Source organism: Trypanosoma cruzi, genomic scaffold, assembly GCF_000209065.1.
Source record: "Trypanosoma cruzi strain CL Brener 1047053516723 genomic scaffold, whole genome shotgun sequence".
Taxonomy (NCBI): Eukaryota; Euglenozoa; class Kinetoplastea; order Trypanosomatida; family Trypanosomatidae; genus Trypanosoma; species Trypanosoma cruzi.
This window is the reverse complement of record NW_001849576.1, coordinates 663,134-688,084: the sequence shown is the minus strand read 5'-3', so window position 1 is coordinate 688,084 and position 24,951 is coordinate 663,134. Positions and strand designations below refer to the sequence as shown.

General features: G+C 54.8%; 6 protein-coding genes and 8 pseudogenes across 6 annotated transcripts, besides 13 other annotated features; 2 read left to right on the top strand and 12 right to left on the bottom strand.

Annotated features, from left to right (window-relative positions):
* Window positions 1-2,043: part of a sequence feature (areas not merged during assembly with more than two copies in the genome that could not be assigned to a particular haplotype) that runs on past the window's edge.
* Tc00.1047053504081.400 (mucin-associated surface protein (MASP), putative) lies at window positions 441-1,532 on the top strand (the record flags this gene model as incomplete). Its single annotated transcript, XM_816322.1, has 1 exon — window positions 441-1,532. One exon carries the CDS (start codon window positions 441-443, stop codon window positions 1,530-1,532), a length of 1,092 nt encoding a protein of 363 aa, XP_821415.1.
* Window positions 2,044-2,433: a sequence feature (areas merged during assembly that could not be assigned to a particular haplotype. This can correspond to areas where the two haplotypes were merged or to regions with more than two copies in the genome that were merged during assembly.).
* Window positions 2,434-3,212: a sequence feature (areas not merged during assembly with more than two copies in the genome that could not be assigned to a particular haplotype).
* On the top strand, window positions 2,780-5,521 carry Tc00.1047053504081.390 (annotated as a pseudogene).
* Window positions 3,213-3,951: a sequence feature (areas merged during assembly that could not be assigned to a particular haplotype. This can correspond to areas where the two haplotypes were merged or to regions with more than two copies in the genome that were merged during assembly.).
* Window positions 3,952-4,311: a sequence feature (areas merged during assembly that could not be assigned to a particular haplotype. This can correspond to areas where the two haplotypes were merged or to regions with more than two copies in the genome that were merged during assembly.).
* Window positions 4,312-22,947: a sequence feature (areas not merged during assembly with more than two copies in the genome that could not be assigned to a particular haplotype).
* On the bottom strand, window positions 6,002-6,538 carry Tc00.1047053504081.370 (uncharacterized protein; the record flags this gene model as incomplete). The annotated part of the gene is made up of 1 exon (XM_816321.1): window positions 6,002-6,538. One exon carries the CDS (start codon window positions 6,536-6,538, stop codon window positions 6,002-6,004), a length of 537 nt encoding a protein of 178 aa, XP_821414.1.
* Tc00.1047053504081.365 (uncharacterized protein) lies at window positions 6,971-7,621 on the bottom strand (the record flags this gene model as incomplete). The annotated part of the gene is made up of 1 exon (XM_816334.1): window positions 6,971-7,621. The coding sequence occupies one exon, from the start codon at window positions 7,619-7,621 to the stop codon at window positions 6,971-6,973; it is 651 nt and encodes a 216-aa protein (XP_821427.1).
* On the bottom strand, window positions 8,213-8,632 carry Tc00.1047053504081.360 (uncharacterized protein; the record flags this gene model as incomplete). Its single annotated transcript, XM_816320.1, has 1 exon — window positions 8,213-8,632. One exon carries the CDS (start codon window positions 8,630-8,632, stop codon window positions 8,213-8,215), a length of 420 nt encoding a protein of 139 aa, XP_821413.1.
* Tc00.1047053504081.350 (mucin-associated surface protein (MASP), putative) lies at window positions 9,150-9,995 on the bottom strand (the record flags this gene model as incomplete). Its single annotated transcript, XM_816319.1, has 1 exon — window positions 9,150-9,995. The coding sequence occupies one exon, from the start codon at window positions 9,993-9,995 to the stop codon at window positions 9,150-9,152; it is 846 nt and encodes a 281-aa protein (XP_821412.1).
* Window positions 10,193-10,597, bottom strand: Tc00.1047053504081.344 (annotated as a pseudogene).
* Window positions 11,502-11,550: a microsatellite.
* Tc00.1047053504081.342 lies at window positions 11,621-12,517 on the bottom strand (annotated as a pseudogene).
* Window positions 13,592-13,612: a sequence feature (AT_rich).
* Window positions 14,755-15,061: a mobile genetic element.
* On the bottom strand, window positions 15,033-15,659 carry Tc00.1047053504081.340 (annotated as a pseudogene).
* Window positions 16,262-16,930, bottom strand: Tc00.1047053504081.330 (mucin TcMUCII, putative; the record flags this gene model as incomplete). The annotated part of the gene is made up of 1 exon (XM_816318.1): window positions 16,262-16,930. The coding sequence occupies one exon, from the start codon at window positions 16,928-16,930 to the stop codon at window positions 16,262-16,264; it is 669 nt and encodes a 222-aa protein (XP_821411.1).
* Window positions 17,709-18,422, bottom strand: Tc00.1047053504081.321 (annotated as a pseudogene).
* Tc00.1047053504081.310 lies at window positions 18,847-20,667 on the bottom strand (annotated as a pseudogene).
* Window positions 21,201-23,051, bottom strand: Tc00.1047053504081.295 (annotated as a pseudogene).
* Window positions 22,948-23,714: a sequence feature (heterozygous, non-Esmeraldo-like haplotype).
* On the bottom strand, window positions 23,354-24,616 carry Tc00.1047053504081.280 (annotated as a pseudogene).
* Window positions 23,715-23,899: a sequence feature (areas not merged during assembly with more than two copies in the genome that could not be assigned to a particular haplotype).
* Window positions 23,900-24,173: a sequence feature (areas merged during assembly that could not be assigned to a particular haplotype. This can correspond to areas where the two haplotypes were merged or to regions with more than two copies in the genome that were merged during assembly.).
* Window positions 24,174-24,951: part of a sequence feature (areas not merged during assembly with more than two copies in the genome that could not be assigned to a particular haplotype) that runs on past the window's edge.

Here is a 24,951-nt window from a genome sequence, read left to right as displayed (position 1 = left end):
TTCACTTGCTTCTGCTGCCCTGCTGTGTGCTCCGCGTTGCTGCTCCATGTATCCGTCACGTTGAACGCATCCCAGACACACTCATATGCATGGCACGCAAAGGATTGTTTAATTGGGCACATAATTGTGGATGGGCGCATTCGCACTGGAACCATTTGTTGCAGCTCTTGTTTTTTTCTAACATCATTGCTCTTGTTTTCTTTTGCTTTGTTTTTACTTGTTTAGTGTTTTATTACAGTTTAATTGCTGCGGGGCATTGTACGTTTTTCTCTCCCACTGATTCTCTCTGTGTCATTTTGTGTGCTCTGCTTCTGGGCTGCTGGCGTTTGTTACTTTGGCTGTGAGTGGTTGTGTGATTTGTCTCTCTTTCCTTTTTGCATCCACTCTACGTTGACGGGGAGTTAGTTTGTGCTGAAGGCTGCACGCAAGTGACAGGAGTGATGGCGATGATGGCTGGCCGTGTGCTGCTGGTGTGTGCCCTCTGCGTGCTGTGGTGCGGTGCCGGCGGTAGATGTGACGGGGAGGACACGGCACTTGTTGTCGCTTCGCCTGGTGGTCGTTCGAACGACGGTAAAAGCGGGCCGGGACCAGCACCACCTTCACCGCTAGCAATACGCACATCAGGTCCAGGATCAATAGTACCAGAGAGTGAAGGATCACAAGAAATAATTGCAGGAACGTATTCAGAAGGAAGCGGAGAAAAAAATTATCAAGACGAAGATGGAGAAGAGGAAAGCGTTGCAGAAGACGGTGAAAATTCGAGACATCACGAAAGGCTTTCAGAGCAGCCAACGCAACAAGAAGTATCTCACGAAGAAACTCCAGAAGGAAAAGGATTGAAAGAAAGACTAGAAGAAAAAGATGTGTATCCACCAGGAGAGGAAGTAATAAAAGGGGCACAACAGTCACAATCGCAACAACCACCGCCACAACAATTGCAGGTACAAATAACAGCACCGGCAGGAAGAGAAGGCACAACTGCAGCAACAGGGCCAGCGCGACCACCAGCACCCGCAGAACCATCATCAAGGGATGGAAGTCGAACAATAGAACCAACAGATTCACGGAGTCCATCACAAGAATCGCATGACAAGTCACCGTTACTAACCAAAACGGAGTCCAGTGCACCTGAGCCGCCTTTAAAAGATGCTTTCCCAGAGCAACATGGTCAAGAAACAACCACACCGGATTCGGTGATGAGTGCATCTGCAGGACGTCAAGCGAGAATTACAGCACCATCCACTTCTACAAGTGACAGTGGTGAAGCCCAGAGTGAGGCGGATGGGAATGACGCTCAACGGCCCAACCCAAACGAATCACACGACGAATCCGATTCTGGCAAAACCAAAGTTCCCACAACACTCAGTGAGGCAGCACCACAAGCAACAGAAACAGTCGCCGCCACCCAAACAAACCATACGAAGACTATAGGCGACAGTGACAGCAGCACCGCGGTCCCCCGCACCACCTCCCCTCTTTTGCTTCTTCTTGTTGTTGCGTGTGCGGCTGCGGCTGCGGTGGTGGCCGCGTGAGAGTGAGGGAGAGAGAGCCGTGCACCGCCCGCACACACACTCTTCCTTCTCTCTCTCTCTGTGTGTGTCCCCTTGCATGGACTCTCGCCCTCACCTCACCCCACGAGGCACACACAATAATGTGCCCATTGTATATATGCATGCACACCCATGCAGGCCCGTTGGTGCTCTCTTTTGCACGACACGCACCGCTGCCGTCCTGCCTGGCTGCATGGGCGGAGCACCGTAACTGTTTCTGTTTTGTTTCCATTGCATTGAGTGGGCGACCTCTCTCTCTCTCCCTGTGTGTGTGTTTTGCTTTACGGGAATAATGAGAGTGTGTGCGCTGGTCGTCCCACGCTTCGGGTTTTTGTTTTGTTTTCCTTTATTGTTTTTATTGTTTTTTTGGTTGAGTGCACCCATTCCGCGGGCTGTGTGTGTGTGTGTGATGATATGAGTAATTTGCGTCTGTGCTATCTGCCTCTCTCTGCCGTTGCTTTCTTCAGACTCTCTTGTGGCGCACAGCTGCTCTTCAAGTATAGGCACTGACAAGCACACAATTGTACCCACGCCATTTTCCACAAGATATTGGCTGCGGAGGCTCTTGCGAGGAGGCATGACGGGAGCCTGCGATTTGTTTTGTTACCGTGCTGCGAGCGTGATTTTCTTTGCGTGCTGTCATGGATGGCGTGACATTGACGTTGCCTGGGAGGAGTGCGGATTGTTTTGCGGTCAGCGGCTGCACGTGCCGAAGTGTTTCTCTTGCCGTGAACCTGCCGACGAAGGATTCTCCGGCTGTGCGGGGTAATGTGTGCGGACGGTTGAGGAGCGGGTGCGAGGCAAAAGTAAAACGAATGGCGGCAGCGCGCAGGTGCTGCGAAGGACCGTTGTGCCCTTTTGCATCCCGCTATTTTTTTTTTTTGTGTGTGGGCGTCGCTCGGTGTGTGCTGACGCGGGAATAACACACCCGCCGTGGCTCCTGCTGGTGGTGGCAGTCGCTGTGTGTTCCCGGTGCACTGTTCTTCCTTCTCGTTCCGTGTGTCTGTGCGCGTGAGTTGTTGTTGCTGGGAGTGACTGCGGCGGGGATGATGGTGCCGCCTACTGTAGGTTGCGGTGCTTATTCTTTCACCCATATTTATTCGGTGTGTTTTCTCTTGATTTCTGTCAATTTCTTACGAAGAAAGCAAACAAGCGCTAAACGCTACTGTGAAATTGTAAGGCACTGAAAGGACCAACAGCACACACACCGCCCACACACACATATTGATATGCTCTCACGTGTTGCTGCGGTGAGGGCACCCCGAACACACAACCGTCGCCGCATGACCGGATCCAGCGGAAGGAGGAGGGAAGGAAGAGAGAGTGAGCCGCAGAGGCCCAACATGTCCCGGCGTGTGTTTACTTCCGCGGTGCTGCTCCTCCTCGTCGTTATGATGTGCTGCGGCAGTGGAGTTGCGCAAGGTGACGGGCCATCGCTACCTCAGGAATCTTCACTGGATAAACGTTTTGTTTGGAGAGATAAGGAAGGGGATGAAACAGTGAGTTCGCTCCATGCTCCCAGTCTTGTTGAGGTGAAGGGTGAAGCGTTTGCCGTTGCCGAGGCGCAGTGCACGAATGGTAAAAACAGCTTTACTGGGATTGCCTCGAAGCTCCTGACGTTGACTGACGAACCATCAAAAGAGGAGTTGGATGCAAATAATCTGAAGACACAAGTACTGGAGGAATGTTCTGCCAATAAAGAAGGGACATGTAGTGCCGGTAGCGAAGAGAAATGCGGCTGCCGTACAGCGGGTCAGGATGATCCCCAAAGCAAGACTAAAGTAGATGTGAGCCGACCAACAACAGTTGTGAATGGAAATGATATTTACATGCTTGTTGGAAACTACAGCCGGACAGCTGCCACTGGTCATGAAGAGGGCGGGACAGATCACTGGGGACTTTTGCTGGTGAAGGGTCAGGTCAGTGGTGCGGGAGAAGAGGAAAAAAGAATTTGTTGGAACGATACTCACGCTATTCCGTTGACTCTGGGCGACCAACACGAATCCTTGACAGGGCTGATTGGCGGCGGTGGACCGGGTGTCAAGATGAACGACGGTACGCTTGTGTTCCCAGTGGAAGGCACGAAAAAGAAGGAGAAGAAGGAGGGTGACGCAAAAAAGGATGGAAAGACCGTTTCGCTGGTCATATACTCGCAGGGTACTGAGAATTGGAAGCTGTCGAAGGGGATGTCTGCCGATGGCTGCAGTGATCCCTCCGTCGTGGACTGGGAGGACAAACTCATGATGATGACTGCGTGTGATGATGGCCGCCGCAGGGTGTACGAGTCCGGTGACATGGGGGATTCGTGGACGGAGGCACTCGGGACACTCTCGCGCGTGTGGGGCAACAAAAAGGGTAAAGAGAAGGGCGCTAGAAGCGGTTTCATCACATCGACAATTGACGGTGTTGAAGATAAGAGAAATGTGATGCTCGTTACTCTGTCGGTGTATTCTAAGAAGACTGAGGGGGTAAGCGCAAATGAAAAAGGTGAACTCCATCTTTGGCTGACGGACAATACGCACATTGTTGATATTGGGCCGGTATCCGGTGATGATGACGCTGCCGCCAGCTCCCTGCTGTACAGAAGTGTTGAAAATGGAGATCAAGGAAATAAGGAGGAGTTGATTGCACTGTACGAGAAGAAGAAGGGCGAATCGTCATCCGGTATGGTCTCTGTGCTTCTGACTGAGCAGCTGAAGCGGGTGAAGGAGGTGCTGACGACCTGGAAGGAAGTGGACGAACGTGTCTCCCAGCTGTGCCCCACTGAGAAGGATACCTCAACTGTCATTGCCTGCAGCACTGCCATTCCAACGGATGGGCTGGTTGGCTTTTTGTCAGGCAACTTCTCTGATGACACATGGAAGGACGAGTACCTCGGGGTGAACGCCACGGTAGCAAAGAAAGAAGGTGAAGCAGAGGCAAAATTGCATGCCGGGGGCGTGAAGTTCACGGGGCGTGGGCGGAGTGGCCTGTTGGCAAGCAAGGGGATAATCAGCTGTACCACTTTGCCAACTACAACTTCACTCTTGTGGCGACGGTGTCCATCGACGGTGTGCCGAAGGAGGGTTCTCCCATTCCATTGATGGGTGCGAAGATGAACGGTGAAAAAAAGAATTCTTTTGGTTTGTCGTACGAGAAAGAAAAGAAGTGGATATTAATGTGCGATGACGCAACGACTAATTCTGGAGAGCAAAGCCGCGTTTCCGAGCCAGAGAAAGCTCAGCACGTGGTAATTTTGCTACGGAACGGCAACCACGGCTCTGCGTACGTCGATGGTCAGCGTGTCGGTGGGGATGAGCAGTGTGCATTGGAAAATACGGATTCGAAAGTGATCTCACACTTCTACATTGGGGGGATGGAAGCGATGCAGGCAACACAAAAACCCAAGAAGGCTTTTCCGTGACCGTGACGAACGTCCTGCTGTACAACCGCCCGTTGGATGGCACTGAGATTGCTGGGCTTGCCAAAAATACAATTACTATTCCGAAGCCGGAAGGTCCGACGACATTGGTGGTGGATGCTCGTTCACCAGCGGTAAGTGCACCGGATATGGAGGAAACTGTGCACCGACCTAATTCTGCCGGGCAACTGCCGTCGGAACACGAACCGTTGACGAATATTGGTGGTGGAGGTGGCGGTGTACCCAGTGCAGCTTCCACTGCCACGACTCCCTCGTCTGATTTTGCTCAAACGGTGGCGACAGTGGGTGGAGATACGATGCTGGGAAATGGATCACCCCGAACTACTGAGGAGAGCGCGAGCTCTGGTGCGAATGGGGAGACGGCGGAAGGAACGGATGAGCAGGGAGAGGAGGCAATCCATCCACAGGACGGGGAAGTAAATGCCACGGCACTCAACAGCAGCCTTGTAAATTTGTCGCAGGGGAATAACAGCGATGCCGGCACTGTGCGTGGGAGCGGACTGCTGCCATCGCTTCTCCTTCTGTTGGGACTGTGGGGGCTTGAGGCTCTGTGAGGAGTGACTGACTGCCGCGTGGAATACCTGCGCCCTTCCCAGCAGAGAATTACTTCCTCTGGAAAGAATATTTTTGATACTTTTACTTTTTTTGCGTATTTTAAATTTATTTTACTGTTTGCTACTTTCTTGTTTTAAAATTCTTTTTTTCTTTTCTTTTTTAAAAATCTCTCATCCCTCTTTTTGCTTTCGGGGCAATCAATATGGACGTTCTTTTTTCTTTCTACTCTTCCCTCCTTTAATTGTTTGTTGCTGCACTCTTCCTGTGAGGGGTGCCGTGTGTTTCCGCCCAACTGCTCCACTCGCACACCCACCGACACGCTCATGACGACGGCCCTGTGCGCCTCGCCTGCTGCACGCATGAGGAGGGGCCGCGACGAACGGCGCGCTGAGGGAGCCGTGACGTGTGGGCGTGCGACGAGGGCCTGTGGGGCGGAGCACACATTTCTTTCCCTCTTGTTTTGTTTTGTTTGCGGTCAGGGCTGGCAGACACCCGCAGCACCACACACACAGCCACACTCTGCCGCCGTGTTCTTCTTTTCTTTTGTTTTTTTATTTTTTGTTTTTGTGGATGGGTGTGTGCTGCCACCGTGCGTGATTGTTGAGGTTGAGGCCGCACCGCATGTATTCCTGCGATCCAGCTGTGCCTCTTGCTGTATTGATTTGCCTTCCTGTGCTCCTCTTTCTGCTGTTCCAGCACACAGAAAATAGGTATTTGCACACCGCTCTGCATGAATGCTCTTGGCGACGGCGGGACGTTGGCTTGCGTCCCGTGCTGAAATGGCAACGCCGCTGCACGATGCCCCGCCATGAGTGAGGGTGTTGCCTGCTCTTGGGGTCATTCTTCTCTCCTCTTGTTTTTGCACTGCCGGGTGCATGCGTTGCTCGGTGTGTGATGACGCATGACGGACGGTGCCACGATGGCCTACTCTGAAGATGACAGTCGCTGTGTTCTCGGCACACATCCACACACTCTTCCCTGTCTCTCTGTGGGAGTGATTGCGGCAGGGCATTGCTGCGAGCGTGATGGGGACCACGACGGCGTCACCCCTCGAGAAGGTCCCGCGCTCCGTTGGTTGTGGAGCGGCGAGGCGGTTTGCCTGCAGCACGACTGACAGAACAGCACAGTCGTTTCATTGCGGTCAGTTCGTCGGCATCACCCGCTGCGGTGGTGTCTGCAAGAGCCGCAGCCCCGATGAGGATGGCGTCGTAGTTGTCTGGCAGCTCAGCACTTCAGGCCCTTCGCCCCTCAGGATTGCCCCTGCAGCTCGACTGGCGCAGCACCATTCATCGCTCAGGCCCCGCAGCGGTTATTTGCGACCTGAATTCACACCATGAGCTGCGGGACGGTTGCTCGCCATCCACGACGGCGGGAGAGGACCTCGCCGCCACCCCAATCGACATGGAGATTGGGCTTTCCGACGACCCGGCACAGGCAACGCAGATCAGCGGCCGCAGCGTCTCGTTTCCCGACGTGACTGCGCAACGCGCACTGCGTGTCTCCCACTGGACGTCCACCTGTTCGCATGGACTCGGACCACCATCTGCCATCCCACACTGCGGGGACGGAGGACGGCATCCCGCGACAGGCAGGCATGCTGCCACGATGGAAAAAATGTCACCGTTGTCCTGCGTGAAGCTGACTGTGATGCTTCCACCTCGGCGTGTGGAACACCTCTGGCCGCTGTAATCACATGGTTGGAGATGCACCGCGGCACCGCACGAGCGGCAGCCGTGACAGTTCCACATGAATCTGTACGGACTGAATGGAGCAGGCCGAGTGTGTTGCAGCGGCAGCCTGCCCCGTGCTGAAGTGCTCCGCAAGCGGGAGGACCGCAATCATGCCCTCCGCGGTGGCTTCTCCATGCTGCCAGAGGTCCGTGCGAAACAGCTTGGTGCCCTCCCGATCCCAAGGCCTGTGATACCCGAGGCATGGCGGCGCCACGTTCCTGCCCTCTGGGATCGGCTGTGCTGCAGTGCTGTTGGGACCGCGTCTGTGCTCTGCCTCCGCCGGAACCTATTCCCGACGTGAGCACCGCCACTCCTTGCCGACCAGCAAGCGGCTGATTGACGTCCTCCTGCCCACTCCTCGGCATACTGGCACGCGCCCTGCAGATCACAAGCAACCCATTATGTCGGTGGTACTGCCCCTCCTCTCACTGAAGAGGCAGGACCGCCCCGACCTCCTCCGGAACCTCCACCTGGCGTGTCCACAGCACCTCCTCGTAGAACGACGAGCAGCAGATCAACGTCGCCCTGCCCAAGCTGCAGCAGCGTCTTCTCGTCTGCCTACAATATGAAGGCACACGCCCGACGCAATAACCCCGGCACTCCAATCGTTGCAGAAGGCCTCACATGTGGATTCTGCGACAGCTCCACGGTCTCCCAACAAGTGCCTCACGCGCAGGTCACCACCAAAAATGTCAGGCGTATCAACGAGCAAAAGACGGAAAACGCACCTCTGCAAGCTCCAATGACAGCCGTAGCCCTTCGGCCACTCCTCTGCTGCAATCCCCACCAGCCGCTGAGCCGCGACAATCCACGGGAAGCCCTGCCGCACACGCTGTGGGAATGCCCCCGTCCTCGACAACTGAGCATCCGACTATTTGGGAACATCACCCTTTCGCACGACAGCACCGTTCAAGAAGGAAAAACTGGCCACATCGCTACGGACAGCCCGCAGGCCATTAACGAACAGTGGCTGCAAAGTATAACGAAACAAATACTTCCCTTTCCTCAGCATAGAAAAACGTCACCTTCACACTCGCAATTGCCACCAATGAATTCATTGCACAATACCGCTCTGAGCTGCAATACTTCCTGGTGCCATCCAGGTCCCTTGTCGACACATCGATGCGGGTGGGCGCCCATCCATTCCTCCCAATGACGGTGCATGTCTGCGACGCACCCTCATATCCAAAAGGCACGTCCCTCACCACAGCCGGGATCGACTTCGCCCTGTCCGCACGCATCGCCCTGTCAGAGGAGCAGGAGTACGTCAGGCTGGCAGCAAAGCACCCGCCAGCACAACAAATCACAAACATCATCACAACCAGAAGCACCAGCAGCACTGCAGACCGTGGGGTGACGTGGATCAACTGAAACATGCTGTAGCAGAAAACATTTACTGGCTTGACAAGAGTAAGAAACACCGACAATATCTCAAAAGAAAAAAGAAAAAATACAAAAAGAGAATTTAGGCGTAAGCACTCAAAGCAAACTGCCAGTCAAAAAAAAAAAAGTAATGGGTGCACTCAACCACAAGACAATTAAAACAATAAAAAGCCGAAGCGTGGGACGACCAGCGCACACACTCTCATTGCTCCCGTAAAGCAAAACATACACACAGGGAGAGAGAGAGGTCGCCCACTCAATGCAATAAAAACAAAACAGAAACAGTTACGGTGCTCCGCCCATGCAGCCAGGCAGGACGGCAGCGGTGCGTGTGGTGCAAAAGAGAGCACCAACGGGCCTGCATGGGTGTGCATGCATATATACAATGGGCACATTATTGTGTGCCTCGTGGGGTGAGGTGAGGGCGAGAGTCCATGCAAGGGGACACACACACAGAGAGAGAAGGACGAGTGTGTGTGCGGGCGGTGCACGGCTCTCTCTCCCTCACTCTCACGCGGCCACCACCGCAGCAGCAGCCACACACGCAACAACAAGAAGAAGCAAAAGAGAGGAGGTGGTGTGGGAGGCCGCGGTGCTGCCGTCACTGTTTTGTGTGTTCGTCGTATCAGTTGTGTTGGCGGTTACTGTTGATTGAGGTGATGCCGCACTCATTTTGACGGTGTTGCTCTTATTTTCTTCGGACGGCTTCGTGGAAATGGTTTGAGTGGTAACGGTCGGTGCGGCTGTGGAAGTTTCCTGGGGTTGTTCCAAAGAAGGAGTGACATTTTCACGCTCCTGCCCCTCTTCTGACGGTGCGGCAACAAGAGTTTCAGTACTCCCCGAATTATCTTCAGTGCGCTCCTCACTATTACGGCTGACAAAATCGTTGTTACTTGAATGAGATGGCGGACCATTACTCTGTTGATTTACAATTGTTTTATTCTTCCCCTCCTCTTGACTGGGTGAAATCCCCGGTTTCCCTGGTGGACCTTCGTCTGGTAAATCTTGCATCTGTTCTCCCGATGGTTTCGAATGTGTCGATGGAGCCGTATGTTCGGCGCCGGATGGTGTCAGCTGTATTGTTGGCGATTGAAGCTGTAAATCAACTTGCGATCGCGAGCCCCCGGAAGGTGAATCCCCAACTTTTTCCAGCTGTGGTTGTTGTGCAGAAAAGCCTTCTGCTTCACCAGGTGCAGTCTGACCGGCGGCATTGCCGGTAGTTCCAGCACCACTCGCAGGATTAGCACCAGGCGGAGTTCCTCCTGTCCCACCCTCGTCACATCTACCGCCGGCACCGCACCACACCACGCAGAGGGCACACACCAGCAGCACACGGCCAGCCATCATCATCGCCATCACTCCTGTCACTTGCGTGCAGCCTTCAGCACAAACTAACAACACGTCAACGCAGAGTGAAAGGGAAAAGGAGAGACAAGTCACACAGCCACGCACCGTCCCATCCAGCAATGAGAGTCACGCACAACAACAACAATAGGGTAAGCGTGGTTCAACAACAAAACAAAGAGAAGCGCTCCTCGCCCTTGTCCCGTTCCTCACACCCCCACAGTTGCTATTACTGTTATTCCCTCTCCTCCGTCCCTCACAGGCACGCCACGCTCACTTGAACACGCGCCCCTCCAGCAAAGGCAGTCCGTGATGCGCTCCCGCTGCGCCACAACATCCGCCACCTCCTCCCACTCGAACAGCTCCGTGTCCTCCACGTCCTCCACAATCGCCGGCATGCCCCGGCTGCGCAACACACACAGTGCCACAATCTCGTGCCGCCTCTCCTCCCCAATCATGAGCGCAAAGCCCAACGCGTACTGTCACACGTGCTCCATGCGCCGCAACCACCCGCCGATCAGGTTGGCCGTCATGCACTGCATCTCAGTGTCGTCCTTGTGCTTGGAGCAGACCCTCACACCTCTCGATCCACGGCCTGGGTGCTGCGAAAGGCTGCCGAGAGGTGCCACTTTTGTGGAAGAAGCAAATGTGCGGAAACAACGGCCACCCTCACTCCCTCAGACATCTCCGCTCGCTCACACAAAAGGGCGGTGCCATGGGAAAGGGAAGTCCGCCGCACAGTGCTTGCATAAAAGCATGCTCAGCAGTAACGCCATCCACGTCGCACTGCAACAAAGAGCCTTGCGCACAACACACAAAAGGCAGCAAAGAGAGCGACGTGGCACATCAAAAGTCACGGCGCTGTTCTTTACTTCTCACCGCCGCGACGGATTGGCATTGCGTTCCACACTCACAGTGAGACATGGCGCACACCATCCGCTCCTTTCCGTGTGCACTCAGCAGGCCGGTGCCCAGTCACCCTCGTGCCATCGCAACGGGGAGCAAAAACAATAGTCGTCGCGGACCATCGGTGTCACTAGCAGGAAAGAAAGGAAAATGGAGGCATGTCAACAGCACGGCCAGCGGAGGAACACTCAACGGGACACGGAGACACACAGTAACAGTGGACACGGTACAAACAAAAAACAAGCCAGAAGTGAGTTACCAAATAAAAGGAAAAAGTGAGAGTCCGGCATGACCCTCAAAAGAAACAATTAGGGAGATTTAATTCGGCAGAAATTTTATTTCATGCGTCATGCAACCCAATAGAAACGACCTTGTGTTTCTGTATATACATATTGCCTGCACAACAAAAAAAAAGAAAAGAAATGATCTTGCTGTTCCACCAGCCCACACAACATCCCTCACACTTCATTGCGGCATCCGGCCTGTTCCTCCAATCCTCCTTTCGTGCAGTCCGTGGGACGCACAGCAATGAGGCCGAAACCGCGTGTGGGCAACAAAACATGACGTGAAGAAAAAAAGACAGTACTTAATAATCCAGCTAAACTACATTGAAAAAACATCAAAATAAAAACAAAAACGGTAAAATAAAAGGAAAAAAAAAGTGTTATAAAAAAGAAAGGGCAATGTGGCACGTATTCTCCGTGAGGAGTCGCAAATCCACACTCCGTGGCTCAGAAGACTGCCACCCCCAAAACACAATTCAATAAGAAGCAACGCCCAATACACGCACACACGCACAGTGCCGTCAAAAGTAACTCTCGCAGTCTCAATTTCGCGTCGTTGCGCAGGGCAAAGCAGTCGTCGGGACTCACACCGCTCCCGGAATACTGCGCGGTGAATTCTCGTAATTGGGGTTTGTTATCGCGTCCAGAGGCATTGCGTTGACTCAATCCGTACGCATCACCCTCAGCAACAAATCCACTGCCTGCAACGCCAATTTCTAAAACGAGAGATTTGTGTCCAGTGGCGTCGGGCTCACTCAACTCGTCCGTGTTATCCGCGGCAACGTGTTCCCTGCCGCCATAAGTGACAGACATGATCCCGGAGGCATTCGACGCCAATACTATTCTCGGACCGTTGGCAAAGGAAGGCCTCTTCGTGGATGCATTCGGGACCATCACTTCGTTCGGATTGGTGGCAAACTCAGGCCTCCTCTCGGAAGTGTTGGGCGCCGTGTTGGATGCGGGACTCCGATCGACGGTGTTGGGTCCGTCAGCCGCCGCAGACTGTCGCCAATCCTCGTGCTGACGTGACGGCTCAGCATTAACTTGCGGCGCAGTTGTCCCACCAGATTTCGTGTCATCTTTCCCTTCACGGGGTGGCGGCAACTGACAGATGCCGTCCGGTCAGCATCGCTGCTCCGTGCAGGCGGATGGATGGCTCCATCGGAGGAAATTGACGCCACCACAATTCATAAGGGCCGGCGTATTTATGTGTCTTCACATCCATCGTGAAGGCAACGGTGGCCGTTCCTCTTCCCTTGCACAGCTGGCAGCACAGTTGCTACATGTGTGCACCGCATTGGCCACATGGCACACAGCACCCAGCTCACCATTCCTGCCATGCATGCGCACACCAAAGCCACTGAAAGTATAATTCTCATGCTGAGCCTCAGCACTGGCAGCAGAGCACTTCGTCCACGCCCACACACGCACATGCACACAATGGCTCAGGCTGCCGTCACTCGGAGCACACGACACATCCACCGGCACACCCACCGCATCCGCATCACCAGATACATCTCCAGCACTCCCAGCAGCCGTCACGCACACGGACGAGCAGCAGCAGCACAAGAGCGCAAGGACCAACAGGACGCCGCACCGTCATCATCGCAGTCATCGTCACCCGTAGTGAAGTCGCTGGAGCCAGTCAGCTGATCGGTGAGACAGAAGGAAAAGAATGCAACAAGAGGGAGAGGGACGGGGCACAGCGAATACAGCGAGAGAGAGCAGACAAAACGAGGAGAAGGCAGCAGACCCAGCCGCACGGTTCACACACCACGAGACGGCATCCACGCAGGAAAGGCACACAACGCCAGCAGCCACCAACCATGCAGGAGGAGAGGACATCCACCACCATCTCCCAGCTCATTCCCACAGCCAACGGGAAATGGCAAAAACACCGCGGCCACAACACAACGCACACGGAACGAGCACCCACCACACCAGCCACAACCGCTAGTGGACCCTCATCCATCCATGACACGGCAACAAAATTTCCAGCCATCCCGCCCTCAACGAGAAACGGCGCCCAACTCAACGCAGTCACACGCGGTGCTCCACACCCGCAGGAAAGGAGACACGGGCTGCGGACTCCCTCTCTCTTCTCCTCATGGCCACGGAGGACGACAACAACCGCCACACGCAACTGCCAGCACGCACTGCAAAAGAAGCATTCATATCCACTGCAATGTGCATCTTGTGTGTGTGCCTGCAGAAACACAAAGCAAAGAAGTAAAGAAATGGAAGCAGAGTATGTGGAGAGACGCACGAAATGCACAGCGGAGGTGCGTGGCGGAAAGAACAAGAAGACCGCTCAAACTCACGATTGCACTGCAGCCCAAGCAGCGGCAATTCACACAACATTCATTTAAAACAAAAAAAAAAAGCTTTCCCCTTCATCTTACACAAACCCCACCACACAAAATAATTATAAATAAAAAAGAAATCGTCCATTACTTTTCCACACAAATTTAAAAAAGCAGCCGGCTGCCGTGTGGCCACACCAAACTGTCTGCATATATTTTGCCCGCAAATAAAATTAAAAGATATTTAAATGTCTTTCAACCGTCCGACCCTCCGTGTGTCCGCACATCGTTTATATTTCACGGGGTCATCTGCGTGTTGCTGCTCCCCTCAGCCCTCCCATCGGGGCGTGAGTGCGGCCCGCAGAGCACAGTCACTCGTGTGTGTGGGGACTGAGAGAAGCACGCAGAAATGACGGCGGTCGCGTCACTCCATCGGGAGAGTGAGCGCAGCAAAAATAAAAAATCTCAAAAACACGGCGGCAGGGTGTGGCTGTGTGTGTGGCGCTGCGGGTGTCTGCCCGCCCTGACCGCAAAGCAAGCAAAACAAGAGGGGAAGAAATGTGTGCTCCGCCCCACAGGCCCTCGTCGCACGCCCACACGTCACGGCTCCCTCAGCGCGCCGTTCGTCGCGGCCCCTCCTCATGCGTGCAGCAGGCGAGGCGCACAGGGCCGTCGTCATGAGCGTGTCGGTGGGTGTGCGAGTGGAGCAGTTGGGCGGGAAACACACGGCACCCCTCACAGGAAGAGTGCAGAAGAAACAATTAAAAGAGGGAAGAGTAGAAAAGAAAAAAAAAACGCCCACATTGATTGCCCCAAAAAACGAAAAAAAGAGAAGAGATGGGGAGTAAAAGATTTAAAACGCACAAATTAATAACAAAAAAAAAAACATCAAAAATTTTTAAAGCAAACCGAAAAAAAATTAAATTTACAATAAAGGAAAAAAGCCGAAGTGTGGGACGACCAGCGCACACACTCTCATTGCTCCCGTAAAGCAAAACACACACACACAGGGAGAGAGAGAGAGAGGTCGCCCACTCAATGCAATGGAAACAAAACAAAACAGTTACGGTGCTCCGCCCATGCAGCCAGGCAGGACGGCAGCGGCGCGTGTCGTGCAAAAGAGAGCACCAACGGGCCTGCATGGGTGTGCATGCATATATACAATGGGCACATTATTGTGTGTGCCTCGTGGGGTGAGGTGAGGGCGAGAGTCCATGCAAGGGGACACACACACAGAGAGAGAGAAGGACGAGTGTGTGTGCGGGCGGTGCATGGCTCTCTCCCTCACTCTCACGCGGCCACCACCGCAGCAGCAGTGCCAGGAGGCAATCACTGCTACCGCAGGATCAGCCAGCCTCCACAAGCGCAACAATTAGCCCGCAGAAAACACCGCACCATCTGCTTCCGGAATGTACAGACGCTCTGGATGTGCGCCAACGGCTGGTCATCAAGAAGGACCTTCGCACCGAAAGCTTCTCCCAATGGCAGTTGCCTCATAGCAGGAAACTCATGTCGCTGCTCGACCACCTCCTCGGCACCCTGATGACATCGTGTGGCTAGACATGTCGGTAAGAGCAGGGAAAAATAATAATAATAAGCATTCCCGCCACTGCAGAGACGTGGTGCATCTTGCGATCCCGCTGGCGGCTCTCCTCTTCCACCGCTGTTTTCGCGCAAGAGGCCACCACAGTCATTTTTGTGATTTGGTCGGCTTCGTGTTGTGCTCCGGGTTCTCCTCCTTCATCGCCCTGCGGTGCTTTCTTCGTCGTCCCTGGCACCTGTGACTGTCCCGTGACGGTTTTTTCCGAAGCCTGACTGCCCTGGGAGGTCCTCCCACCACCAGTATGCACTCCACCCGCTGCCTGCTGAGATGCGTCGGAGCGCGGGGATGTTGTGCCACCAGCGTGCCCTCCCCCCAAAGACTCCGGTCCACTTGCACGCATCCGAACAGCAGACACGCTGCCGGTGCCGGATGGATTGCAAGTGCCACTTCGCAGTGGGTCGCTGCTGGATTGGTCCTGCCTCGTCGGAGCAGTGAGTGCTCCTCCCGGGGTGGGATTGGGGTCCTCACCCACGGTGTTTCCTCCACCCTCCTCGTCTTCCTCATTGCTATTGCCCTCAGAGTTCACATTCCCCCTTTCGTCCAGAGCCACCGGCCACGGGTCCACCTTCCGCAGCCATCACACCCCGCGCATGCCCAGCAGTCACCGCGCCATCACCCGCGGGCAGCACACGCACCCCGTCGCAGCAGCCCTCACTCACACGCACGAGCAGCTGCGCATCACTGCAGGGGCCAACAGGACGCAGAGCACACGGCCAGTCATCATCACAAACAGTGGAGTCGCCTAACGCTGCGGAGCCAACCTGCGATAGCACGAGAAAAACAAAGGGAGACACAGCCGCTACACCACGCACAGCAACAAATGGCAGCACCCCAGCAGCAGCGCACACACCACTAGCCAGACGGAATCAGTACGATTGCAGAGCTCGCACACCGCCCTGCAAACCAGAAGTTTAAAAAGCAATAAAAAACAATAATTAAAAGACAGAAATTAAAAAGAGAAGAAAAACAAACCCAGGGCTCCAGTGCGCATGCACATGAGTGTGTCCGCGATGCGTTCAACGTGACGGATGCGGGGCACAACGCGGAGCACACAGCAGGGCAGCGGAAGCAAGTGAAGCAAAACACAATCATTATTTTCTCTTATTTAGTACATCGGACAACAACACACGCACACAAATCCACGCGGTTGAGTGCTGGCACGCACAGCCCGCACACACCTCTTCAGCCCAGAGTGGTGTACGCCAGCGCGGATACAGCGAGGAGCAGCGGAGCACACACCCACGCAGAGCTGCTGAGGCTGCCGTCGATTTCGCGAAGGCGTGACGGTGCGCGGGTGGTCGTGGTGGTTGGTGCCTCTGTAGTCGTAGTACTTGTTGCCTCTGGCGCAGTGGTGGTGGTCGTGGTTGGTGCTTTTGTTGTAGTGGTCGTGGTGGTCGTCTTGGAAGGATCCTCAAGCGTCATGGTATTTTTAGAATTATCTTTATCCCCCGGATCCGTCTCAGTTTTCTTGCTAGGCTCAGTGGCTGGTGCAGGGGGCAATGAACTGGCGGTGTTTCCCTGTGCCGCACCGGACTCCTGGCTCCGTGAACCTGACTCACCGCTGCTCCGAAGTGTTCCCTCTGCTCCACCGGACGGCAGACTGGTTTCCTTTCCCCTCGTACCAACGTCAGTTTTCGGATCCAGACTAGAGCCTTCTTCTGAAGAGAGCAATGGACTTGCTTCGGCGGAATCCTGAGACTTAGGCTTAGTCCCAGGTGTAATGGACGGCAGGCTGGCGCCTTTTCCCTTGGTTTGAGGTGCAGTCGGGGTAATGTCTGCGTCGCACACGGACGGGCAGCAGCACAGGGCAAGCACCAACAGGGCGCACAGCAGACAGCACGTCGTCATCATCGTGAGTGTGGTCGTTCAGTGGTGTGGAGCTGATCTGCACAGTGAGGGACATGGAGAGCAACAGGGGAGACGAGAGGTGCGGCAGACACACACAGAGGGCACACCACATGAGGAGAGGACAGCAGCCAGGCATGCACCGTACGCCGCACACCACGCACGACACACACTCCAATCCACGGCAACAGGCACACACACAGCCCTGCCGCAACACCAACACACAGATGGAGGAGGGAGAAGCAAACAGGAGCGGCACACAAGGCTCCACCGCATGCACATACGGCGAGAGCGGTCCGTCGTGTCGGCACCCCTCACGGAGGGTACGCACACACACAAGAGGATAGGTGCAGCGCACACAGCAACACAAAAGCAAAGTAACAATTAAAAAAGGAGATCCCCGCACACCACGTGGATTGTTGGTCCACGGGAAGTGCACCCAACATTCATCACAAAAATGATTCAGTTGCCTTCGACCCTCGTTCATATTCAGCGCACACCACTTCATGCAGGCCTGGACACCACCGCAGCAGCGGCACGCATACGTGACAATAAGATGCAAAGGATGGGAGGTGGTGTGGGAGATCGCGGTGCTGCTGTATCTGTCGGCGGAGGTCGCTGTTCCTTTGTCATTGTTGGTGAATGATGTTGTCGTGAATTCCTACGGTTACTTGACCAGGAGTGATGTGGGAAGACAATTGGTGTTCTGACACTCCGTTGATGCCTTCCCTGTCCCGTCAATTTCTGTGCTCGCCGGTGGTGTGGTGTGGGTCGCTGGGGTCAGCGAGACGCTGACAGGGCTGCCAGCACCATCGGACTGAACTTGGTCTGCCATGTTCTCTTCCCCAGTCTTACTGCACCAGCTGCTGGGGGCGGTGCAGCAGTCATGCAAGAAGCACCAGCAATGGGCTGCGGTGTCGGCCGCATCAATCAATGGGTGTGTCCGCAATCGACAGGAAATTGCATCGACAGGGACGTCTGCACCAACGCTCGGGGATGGGGAACAATGACGCCAAACGGACCAGCGCATGCCACCCCGGAAAATCCGCAAGGCGTATTGGCGCGGGCTGCGTTACTGCCGCGGCGACGGAAATGAATGGCAGTGCTGGTGGCGTCCTCGTCGTACGTCCCCTCCGGCCACTCCTTGCAGTAAATCCATTGCCTGAGTACATTTGATTCCGTCTGAGAAGCCAATTAAAAATGTTCTTTCCTCTAAATGTATTGTACTCGTAACTGGCCACAGTCGCCCGCAATGCCTCCAGCGGATACACCTGCGATGCACGGTCAACACAATCCACATCCACTCGTCGTGCACCATCCAACACCATCTTTTCCTTGGAGCTATGAACAACACCGGGCACACACTCCTTTTCGGCCGTCCACGGCATGCGCCTGCAGTGAGGATCCGGAGAACGTCCCATTCCTTTTGTGCACAAAGTCATGGAGCTGCCGCCGTTAAGCGCGTCCCGGCGAGGGCAACAACAGCCCGCCGCAGCACTCACGAATGCCCACCCGTTGCCTCCTGTGCCGAAAAAAAAATAAACAATGGAGGGAAAAGCGTGCACAAATGCCCTGACAAGAAAGGTCAGCACCAGTGGATGAACACTGAAGCCGTGGGTGCATGCTGCTCAAATGTCCCTCCTTTTTCAGCCGCCTTCTTAGTTGCAGAGAAATGGCTCACAACCGCACAGGTAAAAAAAGCAAAAGGCGAGCAGCACAGCCGTTGAAACACACACACGCGCATCGTACGAATCGCTTCATGGAGAGAAACTGAATGCAGACACAAGCGCACACAATCCCCACAGACACCCGCAATCATGTGTGGTTGCATCTGTTCCACTCTTTGGCCCTCGATGCATTCCTTTGCGTGTCTTGTCCCTGAGTCCCAGTGCCGTAGGATGCCAATTCCCTGCACAAACACACCTCAGGACGCGGCAGCGAGGCTCTCCAATGACCACCTCACGGCCATGTCTTTTGGATATCTCATGGACCGAGCGCCTCTCGCTGCAGGCCACACCACACAAAACAAGCAACAGAATGCGCTGAGGAGTTGTGAGGACAATCGTCCCACCACCACCACCCAGATCAGGATGATTCTCCTCTTTGCCACCACACCCCTGAAATGGCCTGGCGTTATTTCCTGCTGCTCCACTGTTATGGCCACCACTCGCGCCATTTGGCTCTATCACATGATCGCGCTGCACCGATGCCAACGACAGCCCAACCCGCAGCGTCCTATTCCTGTCCGTCTCCATCATCATACAGGCATGCTTCAGAAACGGATCCTCGTTCGTCGCGGCGTTGCTCGCGGAGGCACTCGTGCTCCGTCCGCCCTGCGCCGACGCCGTGCTGTATCGTTGCACGCTCCCGGCCCTCCTCGTCACATGCTCAAGGATCGCAAACAAATGGGCGTCGGGCGTCAGTCCACCGTCTCGGATCAGCTGCTGCCTATTGGCCTCCGTCAACTCGTCGGTGCTGCTCGCAGTCACAAGCAACAGGAGAAGACGCAGTCGCACTGGCCGGGGCATCGCGGTATCCCTCGTCAGGTGCCGCACGCCATCCAGGTTTTTCCTGAGGAGTTTGTGCCCAACGGCGATGTCTTGTTCCACCTCCCGCACCTCCGCCAGTCGCTTCTCCCGGTACTGTGCCACAAGCCTCGCGCAAATATCGATGTGCAGCAACAGTCTGGCTTGCCTCTCCCGAAACTCCGGCAAAGCCCGCACCGCACTGCTCAGCTCCGCAAGATTGGCCTTCGGCTCCACGTCCTGCACCAATCCCGGGTGATACACGCGGAGTTTTTTCAGCGCAACCGAAAGCTCCCCCACGCACTGCGCAAGAAAACAATGACGGTACGAGCACCAGTACACATCTTCCTCACCAAGTACTGCCGCTTCGAGTCCTCACCCAGACGATTCCTACAGGTCTGCTCATACAAGTTATTCCCCAGCGGCATCAGGTCATCAAGCAGACACTGACATGTGCGTTGGTGCATCAGCGGCATCACCATGGCACAGCCCCAATCAACGATGATCTGCACCGGTTTGCCGCGGCTGTCGGCGCCCCTAAGTGAAATCCGGCTCGTCGTGGTATTGCCTGGCAAGCCCCTCAAAAAAGGTCCTGGCAAACCCATGGCAGATGCTGCCTCTGTTTTGTTGGCGAATGACAGGCACACCGTTGTTCATGGCGTGAATAGCCGCCACAGGACGTGACGCCGCAACATCCAAAACGGACCATCAATTCGGAGGCGACAGCAGCTGAAAGAACCCATTCTGCATGCTGAGGTGGAACACCAGCACCTCAGGGGCGGCGAAGTCTAACATAATGTCCTTGAAGCGCATCGCCATCGGCGCTATCCGAACCCGCGGGAGTTGCTGAAGGCGACGATGCGGGGTGCACCCCAGCGCAAAGATGTGTACATCCCTGTGCAGGACCTTTGCCATCCAATCCTCAACCACGCGGCTCACAGACGCATCCTCCACGGCAAAAAAGTAGGGTGCAGGGCTACTCATAATCGGCTGCCGCGGCGTCATGGGGTCCCCGAGCAGCGTCACGCCGTGTTCCATGAGATTATGAAGACGCAGTGAGCAGCTCAGCGCAGACGCAGCATGGGCATCGCAGAAAAAAACTTTAGACGATCCATGAACGGCGTCAAGCATCTGATGGAATATATAATCCCGCACACAACCACAAACGCCATTGCTGGGCTCACGCGGCTGCCCTTCTTCCGACGGCCTTGACCGCACCAACCCGCCCGCATACTATGTCAAGCACAAGTCACAAAGACAATGTGATTGGATATGCGTGTGTGCGTATTGTGTGCGCACATTTCACTCGCACCGGTGTGTGTATGTGTATGTGCACAAACAAGACACACGCACGCATATCCACACGACCATATGGTGGCCCACATCGGCAACCAACACGGGAGGAGTTATGCGCATCGGAAATACAACCAATCTCAAACACAAAGTCAAACGGAGCGGACACAGCACATGCATATGGAGAACGGCACCCAATGAAATGAATTTTTTCCTATTGGGCATCCAATGCTGGGTGCGGGCCACGCATGAGGAAGCGCATTCGCCTCGCAGCGCAACGCCGTCCACACCGCAACTCGATGGAGTGTTAGCACGGCGGCAGCAGAGACAAGCAGCAGCAGCAGTGTCATCACCGAGAGTCGGAGGCGTGTCCTGCCTGCCTTCCGTCTCGCTGCTTCGATCCTTGCCCCCGAGAGAAGATTCTCGCGGTCTGTCGGGGCATCCTGTCCGGATCCACTTCTCCTCCGGCGACGGATTCTTCTGAGGAGCAGCTAAGTCGACATCCTTCGGTGGTGTGCCACGGTCGGTCTCAAAGCTCTCTGCATCGGGGACGGATGCCCGTAGCAAAGCTTTTTCAGTAGATGCCGGTGAGACCGTCCTGCTCCACACGCTCTCTCCTCGCCGTCCCACGGAACCACTGGAAGCAGCCTGCCGCTGGTGAAAGATATCGTGCACACCTGCGTGTGGTCACGGCAAATAGCTTTTCCCTCATCGTAGGGTCGAGTGGCCCACGCAATCGTCGCTCCGTCCGTGCATGGGACCAACGAACGTTACCCTTTTCAGTCACTTCCAGATGCAATTACATGCCGAGGCACCGCAATGCCGCATGCATGGAAGTACTGAGATGTGTCTCCTCCGGATCCCTCGCATCTGTCGTGTTGTTGGGAGGCGTGTCCAGACACCACGAAGAGGGCTCTTCCCCAGGCATCGCAGACAAATATTCTTCCCTCCAAATAACAGCGGCAGCATTTCTCAAATCCAGTGCGGGATCAGTGACGGGGCAACTGCCCATCGAGCGTTTGGCTGAGCTTTATGGATACTCCCAAACACCAACCACTGGAATACCGGTCCGACGCGCAGCGTCTGGCAGAAACGCCCAATACGCAGAGCATGTAGCAATATTCACTCATGTTGACTGCAGAGCACTTCCTCTGCAGCAGCCGGCGCCCACAATCGGTGCCATTCACTCATCCCTCGCGTGGCGCTGCGATAGGTGCGCCTCCATCGTCCTCCCGACCCATCGTCATCCTGCAGCTCCATGCCATCAATGTCGTCGCAGTCGTGGTGCTCCCTCGCAGCCATTGCGGCAGTCGTCGAATCTGCCACGCACACAGGCAACGTTCATCACCATGCTGCGGCTGGCCATGTGCGGGCAGTCAAACCCGAGAGCATGGACCACCAGGTGCGCGGCGATGCGTTCGTGAAATAAAAACGCCGGGCAATGTACATGGCGCCAGCGACGGGACGGCCATCCTCCAGCGTGGCGCACCGCTGTGCCCACACACCACCAGGCGCCGCAGCCACGTACAGCACCATGTCAGAATGGGAAACACCAGTGGAACGATGCCCAGCAGGCACCGTGAACCGACTTCAAACGCTGCCCGTGGCAAATGAGTACACAGTCAACGGACCCTCCAGTGGCTGCACGAGCAGACGATCCGCATGCAGTTTGACAGCAGCAGGGACAGTCTACTCGGCAAGGATATTACCGTGTGCAGAGGTCAAAACACCATCCTCACAGTGGCAATTTTCATTCAATAAATTCATTGCGTGAGACCAGGAGAAGACGCAGTGCTTCCTGCTGCCATCCAAGTCCCTTGTTGACGCCTTAATGCGGACGGGCACCCACGGGTCCTTCCAGACGCCGCTGCACACCTGCAACGCATCCTGCGCCCTGAGAAGCATTTTCCCCACCGTAACCGAAATCGACCTCGCCGTCGGAGAAGACCACATCGTCAAAAATCAGGAATACTTCAGGGTGAAAGCAAGACGTCCGCTGGCAAACCACATCGCAAAGATCATCAATAGCAGCACCAGAAGCGATGCAGACCGTGGGGTTAGCGTGGATCAACTGACGCATGCCATAAGCCAAGAAAATCTTAATGGCTTCACAAGAATACAAGAGGCTGACACTCTCCCAGAAGAATAGAAACAATATGAAAAACAAAAAAAAGATTCACGTCTCCAACGTCAAAGCAAATTGCCAATCAAAAAAAGTAATGGATGCACTCAACCACAAGACAAGTAAAACAATAAGTGAAGTAAAACAAAAAGCCGAAGCGTGGGACGACCAGCGCACACACTCCCACTGCTCCCGTAAAGCAAAACACACACACAGGGAGAGAGAGAGAGGTCGCCCACTCAATGCAATGGAAAAAAAGAAACAGTTACGGTGCTCCGCCCATGCAGCCAGGCAGGACGGCAGCGGTGCGTGTCGTGCAAAAGAGAGCACCAACGGGCATGCATGGGTGTGCATGCATATATACAATGGGCACATTATTGTGTGTGCCTCGTGGGGTGAGGTGAGGGCGAGAGTCCATGCAAGGGGACACACACACAGAGAGAAGGACGAGTGTGTGTGCGGGCGGTGCACGGCTCTCTCTCCCTCACTCTCACGCGGCCACCACCGCAGCAGCAGCCGCACACGCAACAAGAAGAAGAAGCAAAAGAGGGGAGGTGGTGTGGGAGACCGCGGTGCTGCTGTCACCGTTGCCAGTTGTCGCCGTATGATTTGTTTTGGCGTCGGTAATTGTTATTGCTGTTTGTGGTGCTGCCTCACTCATTGTGGTGCTGCTGTCGCTGTCGTCGACCTTTCCATTACCGCTAGTTTGGCGTTTTTCTGCCTCTGAAGTATCTGAAGGTTGAGGATCCTCAGTTTCCTTCGCCACTGTGGATTTTTCCTCGTTGGATGTAGGAGTTCCGGTTGAGGATGACACAGCTCCCAGTTGTTGGCTGCCATTTGATGTACTCTGCGGTGTAACTGGTGTGTGTGCAGGATCCCCGTTGTTCCCTTCCTTCGCATTGTTTCCGTTTGGCACATCAGGTGACTTTGTGGATGCATGCGTGTTGTGTCTGTCATTCTTATCCTCTGAAGGTTCTGTTTGTTGTTGGGTTTTGGGCTCCGGCTCTTTTGCTTTAGATACGTCGGGTACGGCCTTCTCACCGCCCTGCAGTGTTTGAATTGTGTCCCCTGGTAATGCTCTTGCTTCGGTGGGGTCCAAATTCCCTTTTCCTTTGGTTGATTCGTCTAAACGGGGTTGACGATCCGCACGCGACTGGGCGTCGTTCTCACCTCTTTCACCCCCTGCTGGGGCAGAATTTTTTGTTGGCTCCACTAAGGTGGGGGCTACCACTGCCGCCTTTTCGTCAAGCGATGAAGAGTGTTGAGGCTTTGTCCTACTTCTGGCAAAACTTCTTGGGAATTACCATGTGAAGTGGATGAAAGGCCACCTGCAGAACCCGCATCACCACCACCGTGAGTTACAGGCGTATCAACAGAAGGTGATTTCAAATTGGGCCCACCACCGGAATCACCAGCACCTCCAGGAACAACAGTACCGTGACCTCCACCAGAAACAGAACCCGGACCTGTAGTCGCAACTGAACCCAAAGTGTTCTCTTCCTCTGACTCACGTGCTTCTAGACCATCCTCGGCTTGCATGGCGGGGATGAGCAAAATGGACCGCAAAGGCAGCGTGAGCGCAGTTTTCTCACGGCCGCTCTTCACATACGATGTCTTGGCTCCAAAACCTCCAGACACCAAGCAGCCACCCACTGCGTTGTTGTCGCGATCCCTCGCATAAACCCCACAGGCACCGCACCACAGCACGCAGAGGGCACACACCAGCAGCACACGGCCAGTCATCATCGCCATCACTCCTGTCACTTGCGTGCAGCGTTCAGCACAAACTAACTCCCCGTCAACGCAGAGTGAAAGCAAATGGAGAAAGACACGACCGCCACACCACACACAATAACAAATGATAGCAGCCCAGAAGCAGCAAATACCATGAGAGAGAGGTAATCAGTGGAAATGGGAAACATAAACACACCGCAACAATTAAAGAGAAAGAAAAGCATAAAACAATTAAAAAAAAACACAGGTAAACAGGCAACAATAAAGGAAAAGCTGTAAAATCACACAAAAAACAAGGGGCTGCACAGTATGGCTCCAGTGCGCATGCACCAGCACACAAACATGCGTCCACG